Raw genomic sequence first — 27,773 nt, forward strand, 5'->3', positions numbered from 1 at the left:
TCTCTGACCCATAAATTTTACTTGGAAAAGCATGTGCACTTTGTGTCCAGAAGCAAAGGCATGAACTACAAGATAATTAGTAAGTTTACAGTCACAAAGCATAGATGTGAACAAGTGATTCTTTCTAGACATTTATTGCCTTGAATGGTGGTGCAAAGGGGACAGGAGAGTTGGAAACCCAAAGTGGTCTGTATTGTATAGAAGGCAGCACATTTTTCTCCCTCTTTTGAGGGAAATCAGACTGGTGACTGCGCAGTCGATTCCTTTGCCCTGTCTCTCTGTAGTTCCAGTAGTTCAATCTCCAAAGACAATTTATATATCTCCAGGGCCATTTTCACATCCTCTGGGTTGGGGAGACACTGCATCGTCTTTCTGCCTTTGAGGATATGTTCACAGCCTTCAGGGACCACCTAAAAGAGATGTAGGTGTGAGTGGGATTGAGTGGCTTCTCTCCAGATCAAGAAGGAGCAGGGTTAGGGGGATCTTCTGATAATGACAGGACTACAGGCCCAGGGTCAAGACCAAGCCCAGGACTGCCTGGTGAGCAGGTCCCATCACCATTCTCTCCAGAGGGATAGGGACCTGTTCTGAGACAGCTTCGCAGGGGGCTTCTGTGAGGATAGAGGCTGTGTCTGAGACCATCCAGAAATGGAACACAATCTATTAAATAGTCTAGGAAGAGTCAAGTTAGGACTCAGTACTGCCAGGCATCTGAGACCAGAGGGGCTCAGCTTTTCCTTATTTTCCAGTGAGAGAGGAATACTCATCACTCCCACCTGACCACAGGGCTTCAAGAAAAAAGGGAGTTCCTTTGAAGGATTCAGATGACTCCCGACAAGTCAGATCTCACCATTGCTGGCTGGGAAAGTGTTTGGGGGGAGGCCTCATTTTTAGGGTTAGATAGCACAGGAGATTTTTTTGAATCGTGCCACTTACCCATTCACATTTGGGCATCTCGGGGTACCAGGTTCTGCTCTCTAAGCAAGTGATACTTTGGGAACCAACCAACTTATACTTAGAGTCACACTGGATGGTGACATTTTCGGATTGAATATACTGATCCTTATCCATGGACAGCGTTGCGTGGGCTATTTCTGGTTTCAGACACAGAGCTACAATGGAAACATGGTTTTAAGCAATATGTGAATCTAAGAAAAAAAGACATGACAACAGGCTAGGATTATAAGGATTGACTATCTGAACATAGTAATGATTTCAAATAAACCAAATCAAATCAAATCAAATGTTTCTGTGCTTTTGTGATACTTCCACCACCTGACTGAAAAGGGAGCTGGAGTTACCTTTACATTGAGGGACTGCAGGTGACCAGCGTGAGTAACTACAAGAGAGTCTAGGCTCCCCAACCAAAGTGTATCCTTCGTAACATTTATATATCACTTCTTCGTTCTTGAATACATTGAATCCATTTACTCGTTCATGATATCCATGGGGAAGAAAAGGAGGATAATCACAACCTTGATGGTGAGAGATAAAAGTGAGAGAGCATGAGCTTGTAGAATATAAAAAATGACATCCCAGAATCTGTGTGTTTTAGAAGGTTTCATTCTGTCCTGTCATCTTCTCTATCCATAGGATCATTCAGCCAAAACCAAGACCTGTGCTACCCTCCTGTAAGCCTCAGGCTGAGGAACTACCATGGCCCCACCATTAGGCCACTTGGTGGTCATCTCTAACATCTTCAAAAATATGATGAGAATAGAAAAAATTACTACTTTGTTCAACCCCCACATTGTGTTCTTGACCTATGGGGTAAGACCTGTCATATCCAAGAAGTCAAGTAGAAACCACTGATACTGTCCTTATCCAACCCCCTTGAAGCAAAGACAGTATGTTAAAAAAAAAAATCATATACCAAGGTGGCAGATGAAATGGAGGAATTTGGTGCCATTCTTAAAGAACTAAAGCTGCCTTCCCATCATATTGCCACTTAATTCCCCAATCAGTCTACAAGAAAATTAAGATTTTGAGAATTACAGTAGACTATTGAAAACTCAACAACATTTTAGTTCTCGTTTCAGATATGGTATCTTTGTTAGAGTAGATTTTTTTGTATCTGTAGGTAGATGGGGGCCACTGGTCTAGCAGATGACTTCTTTTCATCCCTATCAGAAAAGAGGGCCAGAAACAATTTGCATACACACAGAAGGATCAAATCACACATTTGTGGGTACAATAACTCACTTGCCCTTGTCATAATAGAGTCTGAAAATACTACAGTTATCTGTACATCTACATTGATCCAGTATATCAATGGCATCACGTTAATTCTATAAAATCTGTCCAAGTTCCTGGTGCAAACCTCCTAAAATAAACTCTTGTAAATTCCTAGGTGCTGAGAACACTAAGAACATCTTGTTCTTTTGAGGCAACGCTTAGTGGCTCCTGGATTAGTGCTAGTCACCATTCTGGTGACCAAGTCATGATGAAAAGCTTAGAAGCTTAGAATTTTTCAGGCCTTCTCTCCTCTCCAAAGAGGGGAGAGAATTTGGAAATAGTGTTAATAATTGGTCAGGCCTATAGTGAGCAAACCTTCCTAAAATCTCCCTATTGTTCAGAGAGCTGCCAGGTGAGTGAGCACATCCATGTACTGGTGGGGGATACACCCCAAATCCACAGGGACAGAGGTTCCTATGCTTGGGATCCTCTTAAAATTCACCCTATGCATCTCTTCATTTGTATCCTTCATTATATCCTTTAATAAAATGGTAAATATTTCCCTCAGTTTTGTGAGCCACTCTAGCAAATTAATGGAATTCAAGAAGGGAGTCATAGGAACCTCCAATTTTAGCCAAGTTGAACAGACTTTGGTAATAACCTGGGGACATACTACCCATAATTGGCATCTATAGTGGGGGGCAGTTTCATGAGACTGAGCCTTTAACCTGTGGGATTTGACACTATCTCCAGGTAGATAGTGCTGGAATTGAGTTAAATTATAGCACACCCACATGGTGTTGTAGAGAATTCTTTGTTGTGAGAAGAAAAAAAAAAAAACCCTCAGGGCACCTGGGGACCTCTGTGGTTGAGCGTCTATCTTTGGCTCAGGTTGTGATCCTGGGGTCCTAGGATTGAGTCCTGCATCAGGATCCTCACAGAAAGCCTGCTTCTCCTTCTGCCTGTGCCTCTGCCTCTCTCTCTGTGCCTCTCCTGAATAAGTAAGTAAAATCTTAAAAAAAAAAAAAATCCTCAACCGTTTGATCACCAGAAATGTTGAGTATTCTGTGTGAGTAGTAAAAGAGACACACAAGAAAAACATGGGAAGTGAAGGGGAAGCCTGGGTTTTTCCAACTCCCATAATGATGCTCCAGAATATAGAAGATAAGGATTCCAGGGTTGCCACATCAATACAGTCTTTAGAGGTCCAGGACTCAGGGCTTGCTAGGCTATCCCATCCAAACTAATGGGATGTGCACATCGCACCACAAAAAAGCTTGTATAACATCATGTAGAACTTTCTAGACTATCGAGGCAGTACATTCTGTACTTGACCAGTGATGTCACAAGGAGAAGAGGAGCAAAGCGGTGGTATGGACGAAGAACAAGCATGGGCACAACAACATGGACTCCCATTTACCATGGCTGTCACTGAATCTTCTAACCAGCCACAATGCTGAGCCACATACCCCTAATATGATACCAGCCCTTGAGATAACCACAAAGCCACTTGGTAGCTAGTTGACTGTATTGGACCCCTTCTGCCTGAAAGGGACAAATATTTATTTTGACAGAAATAGACAAGTATTCTAGGTACAGGTTTGCCTTTTCTGCTTGTGGGACTTCAGTCGGCACCGTTATCTGAAGGTTAGAGTGCTTAAATAATTGACATAGAATTATACTATGTGGGACTAGAAGACCTACTCACAGCAAAAGAGGTGTGGTACTGAGACTATGGCCATGGAATGTACTACTCACATTACAGACTACATCACCCAGAACCTGTAGACCTGTTGGACATTGGAATGGTCTGATAAAGGCACAGCTGAAGTGCGGGTTGAAGGGCAATATTTAATGGTGATGAGACTTTACAATATGACTTTGCCATATCTTTCAGAACACAGTATCTTGAAACACTTTAGATCTCCTTTGGGCTCCTACTTACACACAAGGCAAGAAGAAAAAGCATTGCTATTCAGCAGGGGTAATTGTTCTTGGTCATCAAGAGATAGAGCCATGGAAAAACAATGGGAGAGGTAGAACTGTGTTTAGCACTGACGTACTCTTGGTGAGGGATAGGTATCTCACACTGGGGGATCGTCTGAAGGAGGACTTAGAGGTAGCAGAAGGAAGGAAGTTTGAGGAAGACAGGAAGCAAGTTTAGAAAAATGGGTTCGAAGAAATGTGAGTGGGTCTTCAGCCATAGATTTAGGCGTATGGACAGAAAGAAGAGAAGACAATAAATACCAAGAAACAGAAGGCAATCATGGAAAAGTTCAGCTGATCTATTTGATGTGGCCTATTTTTCCTGATCCAGAAAAGAAAAGAAAAGCAGCAAGGTCAAGAGAATGGGAATAAATAATGAGAGGGGGAGGGGGAAGAAATTTGGACCAGGGGGGTGGGCAATGCTTTTTAACAAATTTATCCACTCCAAAAATCATGCGGGGCATACAAATTCTTTTTACCTAATTTGAAGCCTTCCCTTAACAATCTCCATCACTTTGATATGAAGAAACATGGAACAAACTGAGGGTTGCTGGAGGGGAGGAGGAATGGGGGGATGGGATAACTGGGTGATGGACACTAAAGAGGGCACTTGATGGAATGAGTGCTGGGTGCTATATGCAACTGATGAATCACTAAACTCTACCCCAGAACTAACAATACATTCTATGTTAACCAACTTGAATTTAAATTTTAAAAGAAGAAAAGAAAAGAAAAAAATAACATAAGATTCCATAAGCTCTTACTTTCAGCACATGTTGGTGTTTTGGGATTCCACGTGCCATCTCCTTGGCATCTAGATTCAGGTTGATATTTCTTATAACACTTGTATAAAATTGTGTCTCCAAGGAAATAAGTACAGTTATTCCTAGAACTAGTTCTTGATCTAACGATTTCACCATTCTCCAGCTTTGGTACTGGGCAACATATCTCTAAAAAAAATAAAAAGTGAGGCTAATGGTTAGTAAAATCACTGCAACGAAGCTCCTATGGATAATAATAAGCTCATTTCTGCCTTTTGAAGATTTCACCACTGAAGAGAGATTTGGGAAACAGAAAAGGAGACCTGAGACACTTTGGGTCTGCTTTCACTGTCCCTGATTGCTAAGGTATTCCAACCAAGTCACTTCCCTCCAGCTAAATAATTTCACTGGGAGCCTCCAAAATGAGACATTGAAAGAAACTTGCATGAAAATGTAAATTTTCAGAAATATTCAAAAGCAATGACAAATAACATCATCCATTGCTTATGGCTTCATTAGGGTTACATCATTATTAACCTCTCTAATACCTTACACTTCCTCAGTCACAGGAGGAAAAATGTCCTTGAAAGCTTATATCCACCTGACAGCTAACGCACAAAAATAAATTTAAATTATTGCAAATGACCAGGATTTTACTTTTTTGATGCTGAATATAAGAGAAATAGCTACTCAAATTTCATTTTTAATGCAATAAGAACTGCTATGAAGATATTTTTTATTCATTAGTAAAAATACTTTCAGGTAGAACTTGATATCGCTTGATGTAAGAGAAAGTATCAGAGCAGATTAAAATGCCCTATTCACATAAGGAGCTTGACTAGCTCTATATATAATAGGGGTCTTTTGTGCATATGCAAATATTATTACCACTTATTTATTTGTGAATTACAATAAAATACCCAATATTCATGTTTTCTGAATTATAACATTAGTGTATATGTAATACTGTAGAAGATACTTTTCAATATTTAAGTCATGAATCCAAATCCACACTGAATCAGATTTTCTGATACCTAGGACAAATAACCATTTCACTTCTGCTTTTTAAGTGGTTAAAAAATATCCTTTATTAAATAATTAAATCAATAAAACTATAGTTTCTAAAATAAATATAATTTTAAAATAGGTTTTTAAATTCCCAACAAACAAAGTTCCAGGGCCAAATGACTTCACCATTCACAAGCGAATTCTATCAAACATTCAAAGAAAAGTTAATAGTTATTTTTCTCAAACTGTTCCAAAAACAGAAGAGGAAGGAAAACTTCTAAATTCATTCTACAAGGTTGGTATTACCTTGATGCTAAAACCGGACAAAGACACCACAAAAAAGAAAACTGCAGGCAATACTCCTGATGAACAAAGATGTAAAAATCCCCAACAAAATATTAGCAAATCAAATGTAACAATACTTTAAAGGGACCATTCAGCATGATCAAGGGGGATGTATACCAGGGATGGAAGTATGGTTCAATATTTGCAAATCAATGAATGTGATACATCAAATTAACAAGAGGGAAAATTTTTAAAAACATACGATCATTTCGAAAGATGCAGAAAAAGTACTTGACAAAATACAACATCCATTCATAACAAAATGTCTCAACAAAGTGGGTGTAGAGAAAACATACCTCAACATAACAAAGGCCACATATGAAAAACTCATAGCTAACATCATACTCAGTGGTGAAAAGCTTTTCCTCCAAGATCAGAAACAAGACAGAGATGCCCACTCTTGCCACTTTTATTCAACACAATACTGCAAGTCCTGGCTGTAGCAATCATACAAGAGAAAGAAATAAAAGGGATTCAAACTGGTAAGAAGAAGTACAGCAGTCACTATTAGCAGATGACATGAGACTGTATATAGAAAAACCTAAAGACTTCACCAAAAAAACTATTAGAACTAATAAATTCAGAACTATTGCAGGATATAAAATTAATATATAAAAATGTATTGTGTTTCTATATACTAACAACAAAGTAGCAGAAAGAAAAATTAAGAAAATTCCATTTATAATTGTACCAAGAAGAATAAAATACTCAGGAATAAATTTAACCAAGGAAGTGAAAGACCTCTACTCTGAAAACTATAAGATATTGATGAAAGAAATGGAAGATGACAACACAAAGACGGAGTGATATACCATGCTGATAGTTTGGAAGAATTACTATAATTAAAATGTCCATACTACCTAAAACAATCTATACATTTAATGTAATCCCTATCAAGATACCAATAGCATTTTTTCACAGAACTAGAACATGTAATCCCAAAATTTATATGGAACCATAAAGACTTCTAACAGCCAAAGCAATCCTTAGAAAGAACAAATCTGGAAGTACCACAATCTCAGATTTTAAGACACACCACAAAACTATAATAATGAAAACAGTATGGTACTAGCACAAAAATAGACACACAGATCAATAGAACACAATAGAGAGTTCCAAAATTGGAACTACACTGGGGAGTAAAGGGCATGCTTATAGAGGCAAGTAATCTATAGCAAAGGGGGCAAGAATATACAATGGGAAAACACAGTCTTTTCAATAAATGGTATTGGGAAAACTAGACAGATATGTGCAAAAGAATGAAATTGGACCACTCCCTTACACCATACACAAAAGTAAACCCAGAATGGACTAAAAACCTAAATGTGAGACCTGAAACCATAAAACTCCTAAAAGAAAACATAGGCATTAATCTCTTGGACACTAGCATCAGCAACATCTTTATGGATCTGTCTCCTCAGGCAAGGGAAGCAAAAGCAAAAATAAACTATTGGGATTACACCAAAGTGAAACACTTTTGCACTGTATAGAAAACCATTAACAAAACAAAAAGGCAACCTACTGAATGGGGGAAGATATCTGTAGACAATATGTTCTATAAGGAGTAAATATCCAAAATATGCAAAGAACTTATCAAACTCAACACTGAAAAATCAAATAATCTGACTAAAGAATGGGCAGAGAACCTGAATAGATATTTTTCTAAAGAAGACATACAGATAGCCAACAGACACATGAAAAGACGCTCAGCATCACTCACCATCAGAGAAATGCAAATCAAAACCACCATGAGATATCACCTCACATCTGTCAGAATGGCTAGTATCAAAAAGATAAGAAATAGCATGTATTTGGTGAGGATGCAGTGGAAAGGGAGTCCTTGTGCACTCCCAGTTGGAATGTAAATTGGTGCAACCAAGATATGCGGCAACCCAAGTGTCCATTGATAACAGATCAAGAAGATGTAGATCATTGAATATTACTCAGTAAAAAAAAAAAAAAAAAAGAAATCTTGCCATTTGTGACACATGGATGGGCCTAGAAGGCCCATGACAAAGAACGACAAATCAGACAGAGAATGACAAATACCATATGATTTCACTTATATGTAACATCTAAAAACAAAACAAAACAAAACAAATAGACAGACAGGCTTTTAAATGCAGAGAACAACTGTTGATTGCCAGAGAGGAGACTGGAGGATGGGTGAAGAAGGTGATGGCAAAAAAAAAAAGAAGAAGAAAGAAAAAGAAAAAGGTGATGGCGATTAAGAGGTACAAACTTTTAGTTATAAAATAAACAAGTCATGGAGATGAAAAGTACAGAAGAATATAGAGAATATAGCCAGTAATATTGTAATAACAAATGGTGGCAGATAGTGACTTTACTTCTTGTGGTGAGCGCTAAGTAATGCACAGAATTGTTGAATTCTGTTGTACACTTGAAAGTAATATAACATTGTATGTCAACTACACCTCAGTAATAAGAAAGAAGAAAAGAAAACGATGGAGAAAAAAAGAAGTAGGTTTTTAAACATGTATAAATAAATATTCATTTATATAGAAAAATTAGGGTATAATTACAAGTCGCTATTTTGTATTCATTAAGGAGAATCCTCAAAGGCTTATTAATACTTATTAATACTTTGTTATTTAAGTGGTGGCAATCATTGTTAAATATATTTTAATTCAGTAATTTTGTTAAAACTTTTCAGTTTATTGCCCCCCAAATGAGTCTAAATAACTGCAATTAAGCCTTAAGTCCTACTGTGAAATGAAAGGTCTTCCAATGGGTTGATCTAAACTACTGTTTTTCATTACTTGTTCATTTTACACACTTTTCAAGTTCCAATCTGCAGACCAAAGTTCTCTATATACTGGGCCTCTGTGTCTTCACCTCTAAAATGGCAAGATTCTGGTGTGTGGAAGGAAACATTTTCTCCCTCTGTCATCAATTCCACTGAAGCCCATAAAATTGCGTCTGCCTGTCTTTCAGCCCCTCACACATTCTCTCAAAAAGAGAAAAGACATCTTGAGATTGAAGAAAGTCTCCTTTTTATCCTTCTGAGGCAGGAGTACTGGGTCGGGGATCAGGGGTCAGGGGTCAGGGTCTGTCTTCTAGAGGCAGGTCACAAGACCCAGCTCCTGCAGCCCACAGTCCCATAGCTCAAAGACATGAGACACAAAGTTACTTTGCAGCTGATTGAATTCATGGCTGTTTCACAGACTTTCCTTCTATTAAGCACCCCAAAGTCTACACTGGGGAGTAAAGGGTCATGATGGAGGTCTGGCTCTGGTCATTCTTGAGCAGTATTCTCCATGCTACTTTCACCAGTGATGAAGCTAATACTCAATCTGCATAATGGTTCGCTTCTGTGTTCCTTCTGTGTATCCATGTCTCATTTGATTTTGAAACGGGATAAGGAAAGGTTATCATTTCTCAGCTCCTCCAAGACTTTCATGATCCTTTCTGACAATAATACTTCGCTCTTCTGTTGAATTATAATAATGCTGAATTTATCTCAAAAGATAAAATTGCATTCATTTTAAGAAAAAAAAAGTCTATGCTGGGCACTTGATATACAAAAAGATTGAAGAAACAGAGACTCACCCTTACATTCTATGTGTGGGGTCCAAGTCAAATTTTTCTGACAGGTCAGAGTTGTAGGACCATCTGAAGCAGGTTCATAGCCAAAATGGCACCTGTAGCTCAATGTCGTTCCAATACTATATATTCGCTGTTTTTTTGACAAGAACGAGTTCTGTCTTTCCCAGTAGGCATTTGGGATGTTTGGTAACTCAGGACAACTATCTGCTCGTAAAGGAAAAACAAAGGGAAAAGACGTTGTTACTGAGGATGCAACAGTGATCATCACCAAGCCCATCCTATCAAAGGATGCTATGTGTTCATTGTGCAGCAACCCTCTTGCCATGGCTGATGCAGCAGCCACATCAAAAAACAAACTAGCACCAAGTTATCATTATCACTATTAACATAGTTTTTAATGATCCACATGGTTTATAGTTGCAGAGTGTCAGAATCATAGCTAGTCCATATAATATTTTTGTGGAAGTTAGAAAAAGGCATCTCCCCCACAATCACTTTGCTATTTATCTTTCAAGTCAATTATCATAATGTAATGATTTTGTTAGAACAAAACAGTTTCCTACTAATTGCAAGAAAATTATTGAAATAAATACACTAATCCACAATGTCTACAATGCTGATGTCTCCCTTTAGGGTTGGAGTGTTCACAATCTGTACAACTGTATACGGGAGCCTTTTGTGATATTATGTAAGTCCTTGCCCGGTGTACCGTAACCTTTCTTTTTTCCAACAACTAGAAAAAATAAACCCAATTACTGTTCTAAATTTAAATTTTTACTGTGGTTCACGTGAATTTAGGCACGCAAGTATGCCCCCACCAACATTTCTGGGTCATTTAGATGCCAAACATTGAAATTCCTTCATGGGCCATACTTACTGAGCTCACAAGTGGGAGGAGGAGGATTCCATTCACCATTTTCTCCACAATAGATTAACTTGCTTCCCTTGAGAATATAACCTTCATTGCACTCAAATATCATGTTGTTTTGGTAATTATAGGTGGGTCTAAGTCCAGAGATTATTTTTCCATTTCTAACCTCTGGCCTAGAACAGATGATTTCTAAAGAATCACAAGAAAAGAGAAGTGGGTTGTAAAAGAGAAAGGGCAATAAGAATGGTACTTGCTATTGCTAATCCAGTTTCAACTATAACACTAAAGCTTCAAACAGTATATGTCAGGTAGATACAAGGAAAACTTTTTTTTTTTAAGATTTTATTTATTTATTCATGAAAGACCCAGAGAGCCTGAGACACAGGTGGAGGGAAAACGAGGCTCCTTGCGGGGACCCCGATGGGAACTCGACCCCAGGATCCCAGGATCACAACCTGAGCCAAAGGCAGACGCTCAACTGCTGAGCCATCCAGGTATCCACAAGGAAAACATTTTACAGCAAACATAATTCCAGCTTTTAAAAGCCGCGGTAAAATGAGGCCCCCTCATATTGGTTCTGTTATGATACGATTGTGAATAACTCCAGCTTACTCAAGGAAAACTTGCCATATATAACCTAGAAGAAACACATCCCTCAAAGTCCTCAAATCCTCCGCTCACGGTGGCCTACTTTTCTGCATGATTTCGGTATGGGACAGTGGCCCATGGTGATGATATGGTGGTCATGAGGAGGAGGCAGCCAGGCATCAGCAATCGGTACTCTCACAAAGAACCAACTGCCCACCAGCTACCATATCAGTCCTGCCACCCTGATTCGTCATGGCTAGGATTGAAGCTACCTTTGCAACTCGGCTAGATGGTTGCAACAAGTGTCTCTGTGTTGAATTTTGTCCCACTTTGAATCGTTGTCCATTCTGTAGTCAGACTTGTCTTTCTGAAACGCAACACATTTACTTCCCTGGTTAAAGCCTTTCAATGTTCACCTTTGCTCCGAACTCCTCAGAGTGACACATGAGGCCCTTCGTAACCTGCCTCTGCTAACTTCCTATTTCGGTCTCTGCCATTTCCACCTCTTGCTGTCTGGACTCCTGGCATTTTGAATCGTCTGCAGTATCATGTTTTATCATCCCCTGATTTGATCGTGTTCTGTGGTGAATCAGAATTGTAAGGGATATCCCGTAGGCACTTAGGAGCAAAGGAAGATGCCTCATATTAGCCAACTAACAATACACAATAGAGCTTCTAATTTAATTACCATTGGCCTTGTCCTATAAGCACTTGAGATGGACATTATAACCACTAAGCAATATTCCCACTTCCTCTCCCTGAACAGACAAAAGGCAATATTCCTCAGTTTCCTCAAGGTAGGGTCTACACATTATTAGTTTGGAACAAAAGGCTGTAAAGTGATAGGTGTTCACTTCAGACCAAAGCTCTTTTAGGGAGCCAGGGCATTATTTACTTTTCTCTCTTCACCTACTGAACAGATTTTGAAAGCACGTTTTGATGTGGAAAAACCATAAGATTGAAGTAACCTGGATTGCTAAACTTCTCACTAAATTAACTTCTAGACTACAGCTGGCCCTGGATGAGCAGCAGACTCCATATGAATGAAAATCAACTTGTACTTTGCAAAGCCAATGAGATATCGGTGCTGTTTGTTACTGCACACCAGTACATCATACACAAATATCGGTTGAGTAAATAAATGTCTGTGTTGCAGCAATAATTCATCTTGGAATTATTCCCTTTCTCCCAACAAATTTACCTACCTTTTTCTTTTAAACAAACAGTTCAAACCAAAATTCATCACTCTGACTTACTTTTACAAATAGGAGGACCTGGGCTCCAGACACCTATTGTTTTATTTTCCACCATGCAAGAAATGGAGGCTTTGCCTAACATTGAGAAGTTGGGGTCACATCTGTAGGTGACAGACGAGCCATATGTGTAGAAATCTTCATCTCCACCACTGTGCTTCCCATTGTCGATGTTTGGAGGCGGCTCACATTTAGCAACTGGGGGTGAGTGAAGAAGAAATAATCAGGGCATCTAGTATCTATCGTGGCATCTAGCATTCATGATGAAAATTCTTTTTGTTTTAAATTTTTTATTTATTTATTCATAAGAGAGAGAGAGAGAAAGAGACAGAGAGAGAGATGGAGGCAGAGGGAGAAGCAGGCTCCATGCAGGGAGGCTGATGGGGACTCAATCCCAAGACTCCAGGATCACACCCTGGGCCAAAGGCAGGTGCTAAACCACTGAGCATACTGAGCCACCTGGGAATCCCCTGAAAATTCTAACAGAGGGTACAAGAAGCAACAAAGATGCACTAGAGTTTTATTTTCTAACATGGCTTATGTTTACAGTTAAGTCAGAAAAAGTCTTTACTTACTTATACATAGTGGGAGAGGATCACTCCAATCAACTCCTTTATCTTGGATCTCACAATAACTAGTAGCTGGGCCAATTAAAATATATCTGAATGAGATAGGATTGAAGATTTTAATGAAATTCTTCTTACCCTAAATTAAGTTGGATAAAAGGGTCTGAACAAATAAACAGGTTATTCAATAGTAAAAAGGAAGAAAGAATGTTTTCCAGAGAACATTTGCCATTGAGCCTTCCACATAACTAAAACTTCATCATTGCAATGAGCTGTGTGTGTTCATTCCCTCTTGTATTCTGGAATCTGTTATTGGGGAGCAGCTATATATTATGCATGGAGCTCATCCAGAGCTCAACCAGGACAATGTCGGGTAAAAGACTCATTTGAATGTGTTCCACAATTTTGTCTAAATGACAGTAGCAGCCAGGTTACCAGCCCCAAACCCTCAGGCCCTCTGACATGCAGCCTCCCTCTGACTTCCAGATCTCACCTTCTCCAATATACCCTTAACTCCCCCATTCACGATCCCCATTTTTATGGCTCTTGGCAAGTTCTAAGCCTTCTTCAGTTTGTCTTACTGCCCTCTGTGTATCATGGTAACAGAAAGAGCATTGTCCGTATGTTTTAAAATGATAATCATCAAGGAATAAATGTACACTATGATTGAATACTATCTTCAGCAAACTAGAGCCCCTGGGATTTATTTAGTAATAACTTAAAGAAAAATGAACCTTTTAATAAGATACGAGACAGTGAGAATCAAGCATTTCTTTATCTTGAAATTTCTTAAAAATCTAAGTTTTCTAAACTACCCAGGAAACCAAGGGAAAGGTATGGTTTCCGGTTATTCCAGTAGGAACACTTCAACATTCCAACAGCACTTCCCTTCTGAATCGTCTCACTTTCCATCTGGGGAGCCATACACAGTAAGAGATAAATAAGGATTCATGTGAGAAAACCAAACAAAAGGAAACAACATTAGAGGAAAATGTTAAACGCAGATGACAAGCAAAGGACAATCAGCATGTACTTAGTTGGAGAACCTGAAGAAGGAACAAAAAACAGAACAAAACAGCTATTTTAAAATGTATTTCAAGTAAGCCTTAGAGAAATAAAATAATACTTAATCTACATTTGAAAATAGCAGTACATAGCAACAAAGTATTGAACTCAATGGCCTGTGTCAAAAAAACTAAAATTACTAAAGATCATTTTGAGTGAAGGCACATAAAATACACAAAGGAAGGGCACCCTGACTTCCCCTTTTCTTCCTGAATTCAGGAGATAAAACTCTGTGAAAGATGCTCTCCCTATACAGGAGGAAAAGAATAATCTTATCACCAGAGATGGGGAGGTGAAGCCAAGAGAAATCTGTACAAATAGACCTCGTCAAAATAACTCTTATCTTCCTGTGGCCCTCCCACGGATTTTTGTTCCTTTTCCACAATTGCTACTTTTGGTTCAATCTACTATATAAAGACTGTGGCCTAACCACTTTTTGGGTCTTAGTTTTCATGAAGGTTCCCATGTACATCAAAAATAAAATTTGTGTGCTTTTCTTCTGCTAATCTGCTTTATGTCAATTTAATTCTCAAGCCCAGTCAGAGACCCTAAGAGCATAGAGGAAAAGTTTTCCCTTCCTTATACTAGCCTATTCTTGTCCAGGGAGATTCAATGTAAAAAAAAAAAAAAAAAAAAAAAAAAAATTCTATTCTTCAAAAATTAAGTTAAACACTAATCCAGCACTGATTTTAAAATATGCCTAACTTTAAACTTTATATAGAAAAATAAACAAGTACTGTCAGGAAATTTTTTAAAAAGCAATAAGGTGGAGTACTCAAATTGGCTATTAAAACATATTATAAAGCCTTGATAGTAGGTCACTGAAATGTGTATATGAGTATGTAGACAAAATAATGGCATTGAATAGAACATATACAGATACATACAAGATACATTTGAGAATTTAGTATAATATTAAAAAGCTTCCTCAAATCAGTGAACTGAAGATGGACTTTTGAGATAATGTGAAAGTCATATGGAAAAATATAGCCTAGGATATTTACCTTACACTGTAAATTATATATTGACTCCAAATGGATCAAAGCTTTAAACATTTAAAAAATGTGAAAACATAAAAATAGCAGAAGAATTCTAGGCAAATAGTTTAAAATCCTGTGCTGGAGAAGGGCTTTTACATGAAGATCTAAGGGGCGCCTGGGTGGCTCAGCAGTTGAGCGTCTGCCTTTGGTTCAAGGCATGATCCTGGAATCCTGGGATCGAGTCCCACATCAGGCTCCCTGCATGGAGCCTGCTTCTCCCTCTACCTGTGTCTCTGCCTCTCTCTGTCTCTCATGAATAAATAAACAAAATCTTTAAGAAAAAATAAATAAACAAATAAAGACCTAAAATCCAGAAGCCATTTTAAAAAGAGAATTTTATAAATTCAAAGCATAAAACAATTTTTCCCTGAAAAGAAAAAATGTATCAATAGCCAAGTCAAAAGAAAAATAATATACTCAGCTCCTACCAGAAACAAGTCCTAAACCCTAATATGCATATATATGTTCATGTATGTATGTATCTATCCTAGAAATTAATAAAAATTTCATGAAATTAATTGAAAAAATAGGCAAAGGATATGCCAAATAGTTCAAAAACTAATACAAATATCTCTTGAACACACGAAAAAATATGCTCAACCTCACTCATAATAAGAGAACTATACCTTGGCACTATACCATAAGATTTCATTTTTACCTCTTAAATTGGAAAATTTTTAAAAATTTCACATTTTCAAAAGATTGACAACACAGTTGGAAAGTTTATGAAGAGACAGACGTTTACATACTCTGTAAAACATTGTAACTTCTAAGGATAGCAATTTAGCAAAAATCTTTCAAACTTTCAAATATGTGTACTCATTGACCCAGAAAACCCACTCTAGAAATTTACCCTACTGATATAACTACATCTGTGCAAAATTGTACATGTACAAAATGATGCATCAGAGCACCGATCAGAATAGCAAAACATTGGAAACATCTGTGGATCCATCAGATTGTTAATCCGCGACACATCACAGGATAACATTCTATGAAGCTGTAAAGGCAAATCAGTGCGGTACTTCTATGCACAAATGCGATACGATGTCCTATGCATATTGATGAGTCAAAAATAAAGCAAGATTCAAAACTACACTTGTCATTGGAGAGGCGTAAAATAAAAACGTACTAATTTTTAGCTTGCATTTGTAAAAGCAAACACCAGAAAGATACGTAAGAAACCAATAAAAGTGGTTATCCCTGTATAAGGACATGAAAGAATGGGGTGGATGGCAAGAGGGTAGAAGTGAGAATTCTCAGTGTATATGGTTTTACATCATTTTTACTTTTGAAAAATATGAGCTATTTATGAAAAATTAATTTAAAAGCATTGTATCTAGACGGCTTCACACTCACCCTTCTGAACAAACGAATTCCAAGTGTGATCCAAACAAGTGATCTGGCTTAGCTATCACTTGCCCATTTTGTAATTCTCCTGGGTTTTTGCATCGTTTCTCTGACAGAAAAATTAAAATGATAATTAGTGATTCCGAGTACTCACAGATAAGGCATTAGAAAAGAAGACCGAGTGATTAGCTTTGACAGAGGCTTCCAGAAAGATCTGGAGGTTGAGATCCAAATTTATGTCTGATCCCGACTCACTGAATTTTTACTTTGGAGGATAAATGATTACAAAATTTGATCTCATGCTTTTCTGGTACATTTCACCAACAGTGAAAAACAGTTAAAACTCTGTGGTAATGGAGTCTGTGGTCCAGGATAGTTGATCATTGTTCAGGGAGCTACACTCCATTCTGGATCTGTGGTACGTACTTCATATTGAGGCATGCATGTCCTTGGTCACAAAAGGGACAACACGAAGTGTACATACCCTCACTGTTGGGAGAACATTACGGAATTTATTCTCAACTATAAGTGAATCACAGAATCTTCTCTCAAACATAGCAGATATTTTGGGTGAAGTTTCTTTGGAAACGACACTGCCTCTCTCTAGCTACATAACTTTTTGTAACTTTGGAGAGAATGAATCTGGGTCTCAAAATATTAAAATTCAATTTGTAGTTCATCTCAGAAGGAAGTGTTTAGTGAGTTACACTGTAAAGGATAAGCTTCTTTTTCACTGCAACTAGGTAATTCGTAATTTCTGCTTTATTTGTTTTTTTTGTTTATGCTTTTCCAAAAAGCAGCACATGTATGTACCTTGAAATCAGTGACTAAACAACGATGGTTTCTTAGTGATCAAAGATTCTCATCTGGTCATTCTCTTAATTCCTGAGACAACTTTGCAAAGAAAGGAAAAGTATAGGTAAGAAAAATAAATGTTCATACTTACTGGTACAGAATTCAGAGTAGTTCCATGTGTCATCCTGACAGGTAACAGTCGTACTTTTATAACTAACCCTACCGTAGCCGGGACGGCAGGTGTATTTCACGGTAGCTCCAGAGTAGAAGTGTGTCTCATTTGCCACAGTTGTCATTGGAAAAGCAAAGATTAAATTTGGTGGAGGGCCACAATCTCCTGGAGAGTAAAAAGGACAAAGAGAACCAGCAGTTATGGCTTGAAACACAGCATCTTAATGTTTCAGTAGTATGATTTTTAGATCAAGGTCCATGCTTTTCTCCTCTAATTAAGAAAAATAACAACTCCTATTGTCCCCATTGTTCAATGATCCAGTGAGTGATCACTATTGTCCATTTGCTGATAAATGATAATGATGAAAGGCAGAAATGTTTCATTCCCTTTCTACTGTAAATGAGATAATTTATCTAAAGGATGGCAGACTTTCTACCCATCAGATTCCTTCTATCTGCTGACCCAGAGATAGCTGGACAAAGCCAGTAGTTCCTACAATTTTCCTCAGCAGAAACATCATTTAATCAATAATAACATTATGTAAGATTGGTTGTCTTGGGAAAGGGAAACTAGGTGGCTGGGAGATGGATAAAAACCACATTTTTAATCTGCATCTTTTTGTATATGTTGGATGTTGAATGATGCAAAGGAAGACGCATGGAGTCCTGGAAACATAAAAATGTTAATTCAGCTTTCCTTGCAAGAATTAAATAGGGGACTAAATTACCTCACAGGAGACCTAGGAGAAGTCTTTACTTATTTCTCCTCTCTATTCTGGATAGACCTAGAGGCGGTGAAAATTGGTCAGTTGGGCTGATAGATCCCACACACTTGTTTTAAGTCATGATTGGGAGACAAATTGTTTTGGAAACTCCTGGAGGAGAAATGCTAGGGGGCATTCTAGAAATGCTAGAGGGTATTCTAGTCTAGAAAACTATCCCTTTTGTGGATAAAACAAATTCTCTCTCTACATCCCAAATAATTCCAAATCCCCTTAAATGCCAAATTCCAAATTCCTGGTGAAATAAGGTGGCTTTTTATCAAAAGCTTAATCATCTGTTCATCTTAAAAGCAAATGGGTGGATGATCTTGAATGTTTGTTGCTGATCTGAACTTATCTCTCTATTATTACTCACCAAGAACAGTAGCCAATAGAGCAGCGACCAAGGTCATTTGGAACAGAGTTGGATCAGAGACTTTCCATAGCCTAGACAAGGGCCGAGCTGCCATTTTCTCATTTCTGTGAAGGATCCCATTTGGAGCTCTGAGGTGCTTGACCTGATGATTCCCCCACATTTTTCTGCCAAAAGAACTCAGTTTAATCAGCAGTCATTGATTCCTAGTTGTCATAAAGCATGAGGATAAATACTATGGGGACGGTCCACATCTTCAAGGAAATCATGGCCTGGAGTAGAAGGAAGCACATGTACATAAATGTTCCAACACAAGGCAGGGGGTGTCAGCCTTGGCTCAGAGAAGAGATGGGGAGGTGGTTGTTAAGAAGGGACAGCTTATAGATGTGTCTGATTGGGACACAAGAGGCGGGTTTAGGAATTTATAGATGCTACCCTTTAGGGAATAAAGAACCACTGTTTTTCATTTTGGATTTTGTTTTCCCTTTGGGTTTTTAAGATTTTGTTTATTTATTCATGAGAGATACACAGAGAGAGGCAGAGACACAGGCAGATGGAGAAGCAGGCTCCCTGTGGGGAGCCCAAGGGGGACTTGATCCCAGGATCCTGGAATCAGGACCTGAGCAAAAGGCAGATGCTCAACCACTGAGCCACCCAGGCATCCCTTTGTTTGCTTTTAAGCTAAGAAAGGACTCATGATTGCACTTTAAAAAGATCATTGTGGCAGATGTGTACCTGATAGACCACAGTAAACAAAGAGAAGAAACTGGACGGTTGACGAAGAAGGCTATTGCAATTGTCCAGGTGAGCCGCAGAGATGGTCTGACCAAGAAAATGGCAGAGGAGGTGGAGAAGAGGGAACAAATAGAAGACAAAATAATCACAAAAGGCAAGAAAATGATGAGAAAAGGAGAAAAGGAGTCAAATCTTTAGAGTACTGAGAGTTCCTCATGACAACTGTCGACAGAGGCAATAGACATTCATGCAATTTGCAGTTTTAAGAGAATGGTTTATGGAGAGATACGTATATATGTATGTGTAGTTATACATGCAGCTGTATAAAGAGAAAGAAAAATATTTATGACAAATTGTACTTTCATATTTGATCAAAAAATTTAAAGACTTCTTTATTTTTATTTATTTTTTATTTTTTACTTTATAGAATCTTTTTTTATATAAATTTATTTTTTATTGGTGTTCAATTTGACAACATATAGAATAACACCCAGTGCTCATCCCATCAAGTGCCCCTCCTCAGTGCCCATCACCCAGTCACCCCCACCCCCCGCCCACCTCCCCTTCCACCCCCCCCAGTTCGTTTCCCAGAGTTATGAGTCTCTCATGTTCTGTCTCCCTTTCTGATATTTCTCACTCGTTTTTTCTCTTTTCCCCTTTATTCCCTTTCACTATTTTTTATATTCCCCAAATGAATGAGACCATATAATGTTTGTCCTTCTCTGATTGACTTATTTCACTCAGCATAATACCCTCCAGTTCCATCCACGTAAAGACTTCTTTAAAGCAGAATCACGAAGACCCCTTTTCACTGCCACTCCTGTTCCCTTTGGGAAAAACAATCTATCTTAAATTTACATTAGAAAGAGTCCTTGTCCTTAAAGCAATATTCAAAGTTAACTCCCAAAGAAATACTGAATTTCATTGTTTATTCTGATACCTGTTAGAACCAGGCGATTCTCTATGCCCCATGTGTTCACAATTCATACGATGCGTGAATCTTTTGAGGGCCTTCAAATTTTCCCTCAAAGATGCTTCTGTCCCACATTTTACAGGAAGAGACAAGTTTCTAATGACTCTTCATACCATAGGGGTGGACCTAACTTCTTCATTGAGTAATGACTCATTTAGTCTTATCTTTCTAAAATTCAGTTCTGCTAAAGCTATTCTTCCAAAGACTGTCAGTCTACCTTGACAGACACCCTGACCCCTGAGCTCTGGACGTGGCCACTAGGACAATTCCACCAAAAAAGAAGTTCAACCTGATGATCCACTTGCCAAATGCGTTCGCTTACTAAAATACGTTTACAGAATTTGTACTGAATACCTTGATGTGGTCTAAAGAGGTGTTAGGAGCCAGGATCAGCATTTGGGGCCCTGACACACCTCCTTTCTTTTTTGTTTGCCCCTTCCTCCTCTCCCAACCTCTGGACTCTCTTCCTCTTGCCTTAACAATCCAGATGAGATGGAAGACAGGTGGGGGTAAGGGTAGTTCCAGGTAGTGAAACCCAGTCCATTAAATCATCCATGAAATTTGCAAAATATAAATTTCTCCCATCCAATGAAAACTGTTATGAATTGTAAAACCTATAGAAATGAGTTTCTTTCCCTTTTTTATGAGTTCAGAGAGTTGGTATGGTTGCTGAATTTCAGTGAATTTGGAGAGATTTAAAAATATACCACTAAAAAATAGAGAATAATAAAAATATACCAATATAAAAATATACCAAAAATATACCAAGTATTTTTTTAAATTTTCAAAATAAGCTGGAAACTGTTTTTAATTTTTTAAAAAATGAAGATGACTAAACTAAAATAAAAATACCAATATATTGACATCATAGAATTTGACTGTAAAAACTCAAGAGGCTGATAGTATAAAGTGCAAATTGCCCATATGAATTGTTGCAGTTCTTATGTTCACAATAGAAGCATATACATTGTATATACTCAGGAAAATGAGTATATATACTCATATACTCAGTATAATATACTCATGAGTATATTTATAAAAATATAGCCATAAGACTACATCCTTACTTTTAAGAATTGAAAAGAAATCTATCAGGGAATGAAGCTGGTGCTATTCAGGTGTTCCTGTGGTTCGAGAAGAGGGGGGAGTGATTTTGGTTATATGAATGGGGGGAATTAGACGCATATATTGTAGAGTTAAAATTGGTTGTTCAGTTATGTTTGAGCAAATAGGATTTATTGTGTGATAATAGGTTATATAGAGTTAGGGGGTGGATGATGTGTGGGATTGATAATGATTATGATATGGCTTGGGGGGAGGATTGGTATGGGGGGGGTGGTTGCGGCGGGGGCGGCGACGGAGGGGGTGGGGGGGGGAGGGGATGTATTAATGGTGTAGATATTTGTAAAATTAATTTAATGTATAGAATAAAAATGAAAATTATAAGAATGATATATTTAAATGATTGAAGAGAATTTTAATTATAGTTATGAAAGGATTTTATAATGTGTTTAGTAATGGAGAATGAAATATGATTTTGATTTTTAAATATAGGTGGTTATATTGTTGTGAAGAGGTGGCAGTTAAATGAATGAGGTTGTAGGTATTAAAATATAGAAATATGGTAATTTGATGTATTGGGGGGGTAATTATTGACGAGGAAAAATAATTGTTAATGATAAATGAATAAATAGTTTTTGGCATATAAAGGTATTTGAAGTTAATTTTTTAAAAAGAGAGATAAATATTGATTTGAAGATCATTTTATGTTAATAGGAATTAGTTAAGATTTAAAGAATTTGTGTGTCGAAGGTAAAGATTGTTATATGGACTTTAATAAGAAGGCTAAAATGTAGCTTCTTGAAATATGAAAACTGTGTTTTTATTTATTGATATTAAACTGAAATTTAAAATGATAGAAATTATAATATGCTCATTCACCAGAGGACAGTGAGGAGGGAAGGAATGGGCAAAAACTAGTTCTCCTCCCTCCACAGGTTATGAAAGAGGAGAAAAGGCAGCCATCCATACAGACCCTCCATTGTGCTGAGGAGTTCATGTCACTTGGCCTCACACTGAGGCCACAGACACAGTGCTGGAGACACAAGAGGACAGTATGTGGCCAGACTATGAGGCATGGACTCTGGAGTCAGATCCAGGCTATGTGGATTGAATCCTGGCTCCAGCAGATGGGAACCGGGTGTCCCTGGGCAGGATACTCCGCTCCACTAAGCTTCAATTTCCTCCTTTATAAAATGGGAATGAGGAATATACACATCTCTCAGAACTGCTGAGAGCCACCTTGGCTCGGTGCACAGATGGCACACAGAAAACATTCAAAAGAAATGTCAGAGAAGAAAGTGAAGGGATTGGGACCACGTGCCAACCCGACCTGAAGTCAAAACATCATCATCAAAATGATGTATGAATGGGGCACCTGGGTGGCTCAGTCAGCCTCTGACTCTTGATTTTGGCTCAGGTCATGATCTCAGGGTCTTGAGATTGAGCCCAGAGTTGGGCTCTGTGCTCAGTGCAGTCTGCTTGCCTGTCTCCCTCTGCTGCTCCCCGTGCCTGGTCTCTCTCTCTCTCTCATAAATAAAAATAAAATTAAAAAAATTAGTGATGAAAATTACAATGACATTTGGCTACATCACCAGGTACTTAATTAAACTCCAGTGCAGAGGAAAGCCCACTGGACTTGGGCCAGAAGCCATCAGTTCGGTCTTCACCATGGCCTTTGGTGATGGTGAGATGCAGGGCCACCTGCAAAGCAGAGACTCTGGAGCCCACAGGGGCCTGTCCTGGGGCTTCTTCTTTCCCCAGTTTTCACTGAGGGAAACTCACATAGTCCCACAACATTGACCATCACCCATGAATCACTCACAGACCTCTGGGCCCAGCTGTCTTCTATAAGTGCAAAAACTTACAGGCTTCATAAACTCAGTTGTTAATAAAAATCTTACTTGACCCTATTCAGTCCCATACATAAATTTTGAGTCTTTGGGCCCACCTCCATTGATCTTGTCACTAGCAACTGGAATTCCAGTGTTTAGCTTTGAAATAGTGAACATTTCTAAAAAATCAGTGAAAGAAATCCCAGCAAAGTAAGGAGAAGCTATTTTGTCTTCCCCTGTAGCTGCACAAAAGAAGACATCCTCATCAAAACGATGACCTTGCAAATATTATTTCGGGACTTTAGAGATCATTGCTCTGCCACTTGAACAAAACTTTTCGATTATAGACTCCGGAAAAGTCTATCATTCTAACTGGTTATCTTCACAAATTACTTTTCTGTCTGGGATAATATTTAAATTACATTTCTGTTTTTGAGTGTGACAAATACCTGTGAGTGTTCTTTGCAAATCCAGAAATAAGTCCTGAAAGTAAACTCAAACTTTTCTCTTTGTTGGACTTCTCTCTTTCTTTAAAAGATTTTATTTGTTTAGTTATTTACTCATTTAGTGAGTGAGCCGTTTGAGTAGGAGGAGGGGTAGACGGAGAGGGAGAAAGAGAATCTCAGGCAGGCTAGACTTGGGGCTCAAGCCCAAGACCATGAGATGAGGAGCTGAGCTGAAATCAAGAGTCTGATGCTTAACTAGCTGAGCTACTCAGGCATCTTGTTAGATTTCTTTTTTAAAATATCAGCTTTATTGAGGTGTAAGTGCCTAAACTGTGAGATATTTAAAGTGTATATCATAGTGATTTGACACAGGTACACCTAGTGAAAGGACTGCCTCCCTTTCAGCCACCCATTTTGTCAATGAACATGTCCATCACCTCAATATTTATCTCTTTTTTTTGTGTGATAACATTTAAGTTCTACTCTCTTAGCAAATTTTAATTATACAGTACAGTGTTATCAAATATAGTCACCATGTTTTACATTAGATCCTCAGAACCTCTTTATCTTACAGATGAAAATTTGTATCCTTTTACCAAGCTCTCCCTATTCCCTACCCCCAACCCCTGGCAACCGATTGTTGAATTTCTTATTTAAGCAAAAATCCTTTTTTTAATTTTTTTTACGTTTAAGGTATAATTCCCAAGGTTTACATCCGTTTTCTAACTGCATCATTTGTATCTCCCATGCCCCTTGAATCCAATGTATCCCAAAGGAAACCCACTATCTTCTCTCCAACACACTTGACCTCTGTGTTTTCTGTCTGGGCTAAGGTAATCATCTCCATCCAGCATCCTGGACTAGAAACCTGAGCCATCCTGGCCTCCTCTCTCTTGCCCACCCCTGCCCCCCATGTTCAGTCTCCAAGTCCCATTACGTTGGCCATAGCAGCACTAGAATCTGCACTCTTTCCTACACCCACCCCCCTTCCATAATCTGGATTTATGTACTTATAATTTCCTTCACCCACCCTAGACCACTACTAAAGCCCCTATACATTTGTAAACCAGCTTGTAGGCTGATTCCAAAAAAGCAATTTACTTAAAAACTCCAATGGTCCCAAATTCACTAGGTTTCCATATCTCTCCCAACCTTCCTCTGCTTCTACTCACTTGAAACACTCTGCCTTAACTTCATGAAGGTTTTTATCTTTCTCAAACACATTCTGGATCTCTTTAAAGATTTTATTTATTTATTTATTTATTTATTTATTTATTTATTTATTTATTTATTTATGAGAAAGAATGCATGCGAGAGAGCACAAGTAGGCAAAGCAGCAGGCAGAGGGAGAGGGAGAAGCAGACTTGTCATGGAGCAGGGAGCTTAACACTGGGGCTGGATCTCAGGACCCTGGGATCATGACCTGAGCTGAAGACAGATGCTTAATGGATCGAGCCACCCAATTGCCCCATCCTGGATTTTTTTTTGACTCTTACAAGCATTTGCATATAACCTCTCTTGTGCACGGATGCTCTTGATTCACTGTCCAGATCAAATGTCACCTCCTTAATGAAGAATTGTCCAAACCCATCGAGAAATATGACTCACTTCTATGCTCCCCTAGTATTTCCCTGATACCTTAATCGTAATACCACATTGTATTGTTTCTATTCACTATTCACTTACTTCCTAAAATAGATTGCGGGTCCCATGAAGACATGAAGATGTTAATTCAACTTCTTAATTTGCTGACCTGATACTGTAACTATAATAGTTATCCAATAAATGTGAAATAAATAAAACTCAATATAGTTTTATCTTCAGAGTAAGAATGACTAACTAACTGCCTTACTGAAGACGAAGTGGAATGATGTCTATGAAGTGTTTCATAAATTTTGGAGAGATAAATAATACAGTGATCCCACTTCCCTCACTAGTTCTCCAGTTGTGTGGTGGCTCAGTGGGCCAGGGGTGGCATCCGCAGTTCACCATCACGATGCCTGTGGTCCGTCAGTCGAACCTGCACAGGATTCAGCAAACCACAGAGGATGGGGATGGAAACTAGGACTTGAGAGTTAAGGAGACCCTAATTAGAGCCCCAGTCACACTACAGTCTAATTCTATGATCTTGAAGAAGCCATGTCAGCTCCGTGGGTCTTAGTTTCTCAACTCTCAAACGATGACAGTAAACTTAGATCATCTTTCCATTCCGTACAAAGTCTGGAATGCTATTAGCTGCCCACTGAAAAGCTTAGACTTCCCAGGCAAATGCCCTAATATTTTGATGACATCTTCACCTTTTAAATTCCTATAGAAGTGAAACCAACTCAAGAGTTATAGCCAACATGGCAGGTCTCTGATGGCTTGCACAGTGCAGCACAATTTGAGAGGCACTGGAAAAATCCTCAGCCCCCAACTTTCTCCTTCCATTAAAGATTACTTTTTTAAGTCCATGTATTTATTTTGTCTACACTCTAAAGCTTACATACCTCCTGGGGTGCCTGGGTGGCTCAGTCAGTTATGCGTAGCAGTAGCAGCTTCAGCTCAGGTCATGATCCCAGGGTCCTGGGATTGAGACCTGAGGTTGGGCTCCCTGCTCAACAGGGGAGTTTGCTTCTCCCTCTCCCTCCTGCTCATGTTCTATCTCGCTATCTCTCTCTCAAATAAATAAGATCTTTAAAAAAAAAAAAAAAAAAGGAAAAAAGCTTGCCTACCTTTGGAAAGGGTAATATTTTTCTCCAGTCTCAGCTCCTTTCTTATAGCTGCTCACTCAAATCACATCACTTCCAGATCCCAGAAAGAACTTGCTTACACACTTTCACTTCCTTCCTGGAATCTCTTTATCTATCAGCTTCTTCCTTATGTGCTCATATTATATTCAAGTGTATCACTACACTTAAGCCAAACCTTCTCTGATGCTTCTGCTCATTCTGGATATTCTATTTTTCATTCTCTTTGTAATACTGTATTTAGAGAGACAGAACAGGAATCAGCTAAGAGTGGTTGAGGAGTCAAAAATAAGAACAAGAATAGTACTGTGTCTTGCCCCACCAAGGGAGAAGGAAACTTCGAGAAAGAAGAGTAATCAACATTGCTGAATTCACAGAAGTGAGGAAGAGAAAGGAGGTGAGAACAACTAAGGCTTCTAGCTTCAGAAAGCTAACTGGAGGCTGACCAACATCCTTCTTATTACCAAATCAAAAGATCTTTGCTGTTGATGGTGGAGAGGATGTGAGGGGGGTTAATTAAATCTCAAAGGGCATTGCACCAATTTTTAGGCTGTAGCCTATACAAACCAGGTCTTCTGTGAAACCCTTTGGAAAGTCTGCTTTACCTCCTGCCTCAACTCCTATGTGGAGTGATGGTAAAGAATCAATGAACCAACACTCTTGACTTTTAGATACAATAGCGAGAGTCACCTTTCACTTCCTTTCTGCTTTAGTTTATTAGTATGCATTATTATTCCCCATTTATAATTTAAAAAATGAGGCTCAAATGGATTAGAAGTACTTTTCAAGTCATATAATCCACTAATGCAGTACTCCTGAAAAGATTTCAGCTGAAAATACCCTCCAAGTGTTTGTCTTATCTTTCTAATCTTGTCCTCCTTAAAAGGCCAAACACACCGGCCTTTTCCTCAAGGTACCCCAAGTAACCCACTGACCTGCAGGTAGCTGAAGAAGAAGTAGAAGACTCTATTGTGGGGCCTTGGGTCGTTTCTCCAGGGAAAAAAACGGTCTGGATCTCTAATAATTTTAGTTCCTCCCCAGATCAGAGTTTACCAGAGTCCCCTGAAGCTAGCTGGTAATTGCACCACCACAAAGTCCCTGAATTCCAGGCATGTGATTGGCTGATCAGGGATGGCTAAGTTGTAATGGATGGGCAGAGACTTTCTACTGGCCCAGTGAATGATTAACAACAGAAATAAAGCACTGGTATTTACCTAATCTCCTTTTCTGGGCACTAACCCTTATTCTTGATAACATGTTGCAATCATTTGTTTTCTTCTCTGCCAAGCATTTCCCCTAAGTGGAAAGGCAATATGAATTT

General features: G+C 38.5%; 1 protein-coding gene across 1 annotated transcript; it reads right to left on the reverse strand.

Annotated features, from left to right (window-relative positions):
- On the reverse strand, window positions 1-27,544 carry C4BPA (complement component 4 binding protein alpha). Its single transcript, XM_055319036.1, has 12 exons — window positions 27,388-27,544; window positions 18,679-18,842; window positions 17,522-17,707; window positions 16,585-16,684; window positions 13,130-13,215; window positions 12,558-12,752; window positions 10,720-10,902; window positions 9,846-10,046; window positions 4,926-5,111; window positions 1,302-1,475; window positions 937-1,112; window positions 1-410 (listed from the first exon to the last, which is right to left on the reverse strand). The coding sequence occupies exons 2-12, from the start codon at window positions 18,836-18,838 to the stop codon at window positions 237-239; spliced, it is 1,821 nt and encodes a 606-aa protein (XP_055175011.1). The 5' UTR covers window positions 18,839-18,842; window positions 27,388-27,544; the 3' UTR covers window positions 1-236.
- Between the last annotated feature and the right edge of the window lie 229 nt (window positions 27,545-27,773).

Source organism: Nyctereutes procyonoides, unplaced genomic scaffold (genome assembly GCF_905146905.1).
Source record: "Nyctereutes procyonoides isolate TBG_1078 unplaced genomic scaffold, NYPRO_anot_genome, whole genome shotgun sequence".
Lineage (NCBI taxonomy): Eukaryota > Metazoa > Chordata > Mammalia > Carnivora > Canidae > Nyctereutes > Nyctereutes procyonoides.

What these genes read in the sequence shown, in the direction of transcription:
- C4BPA (XM_055319036.1), bottom strand. Translation starts at nt 18,838, where the DNA reads ATGTGGGGGAATCATCAGGTCAAGCACCTCAGAGCTCCAAATGGGATC. An exon ending in TCCTCCCACTTGTGAGCTCA is followed by an intron (nt 10,047 to 10,719) that starts GTAAGTATGGCC and finishes CTTTACGAGCAG; the next exon opens with ATAGTTGTCCTGAGTTACCA. An exon ending in AGATGCCCAAATGTGAATGG is followed by an intron (nt 411 to 936) that starts GTAAGTGGCACG and finishes CATCTCTTTTAG; the next exon opens with GTGGTCCCTGAAGGCTGTGA.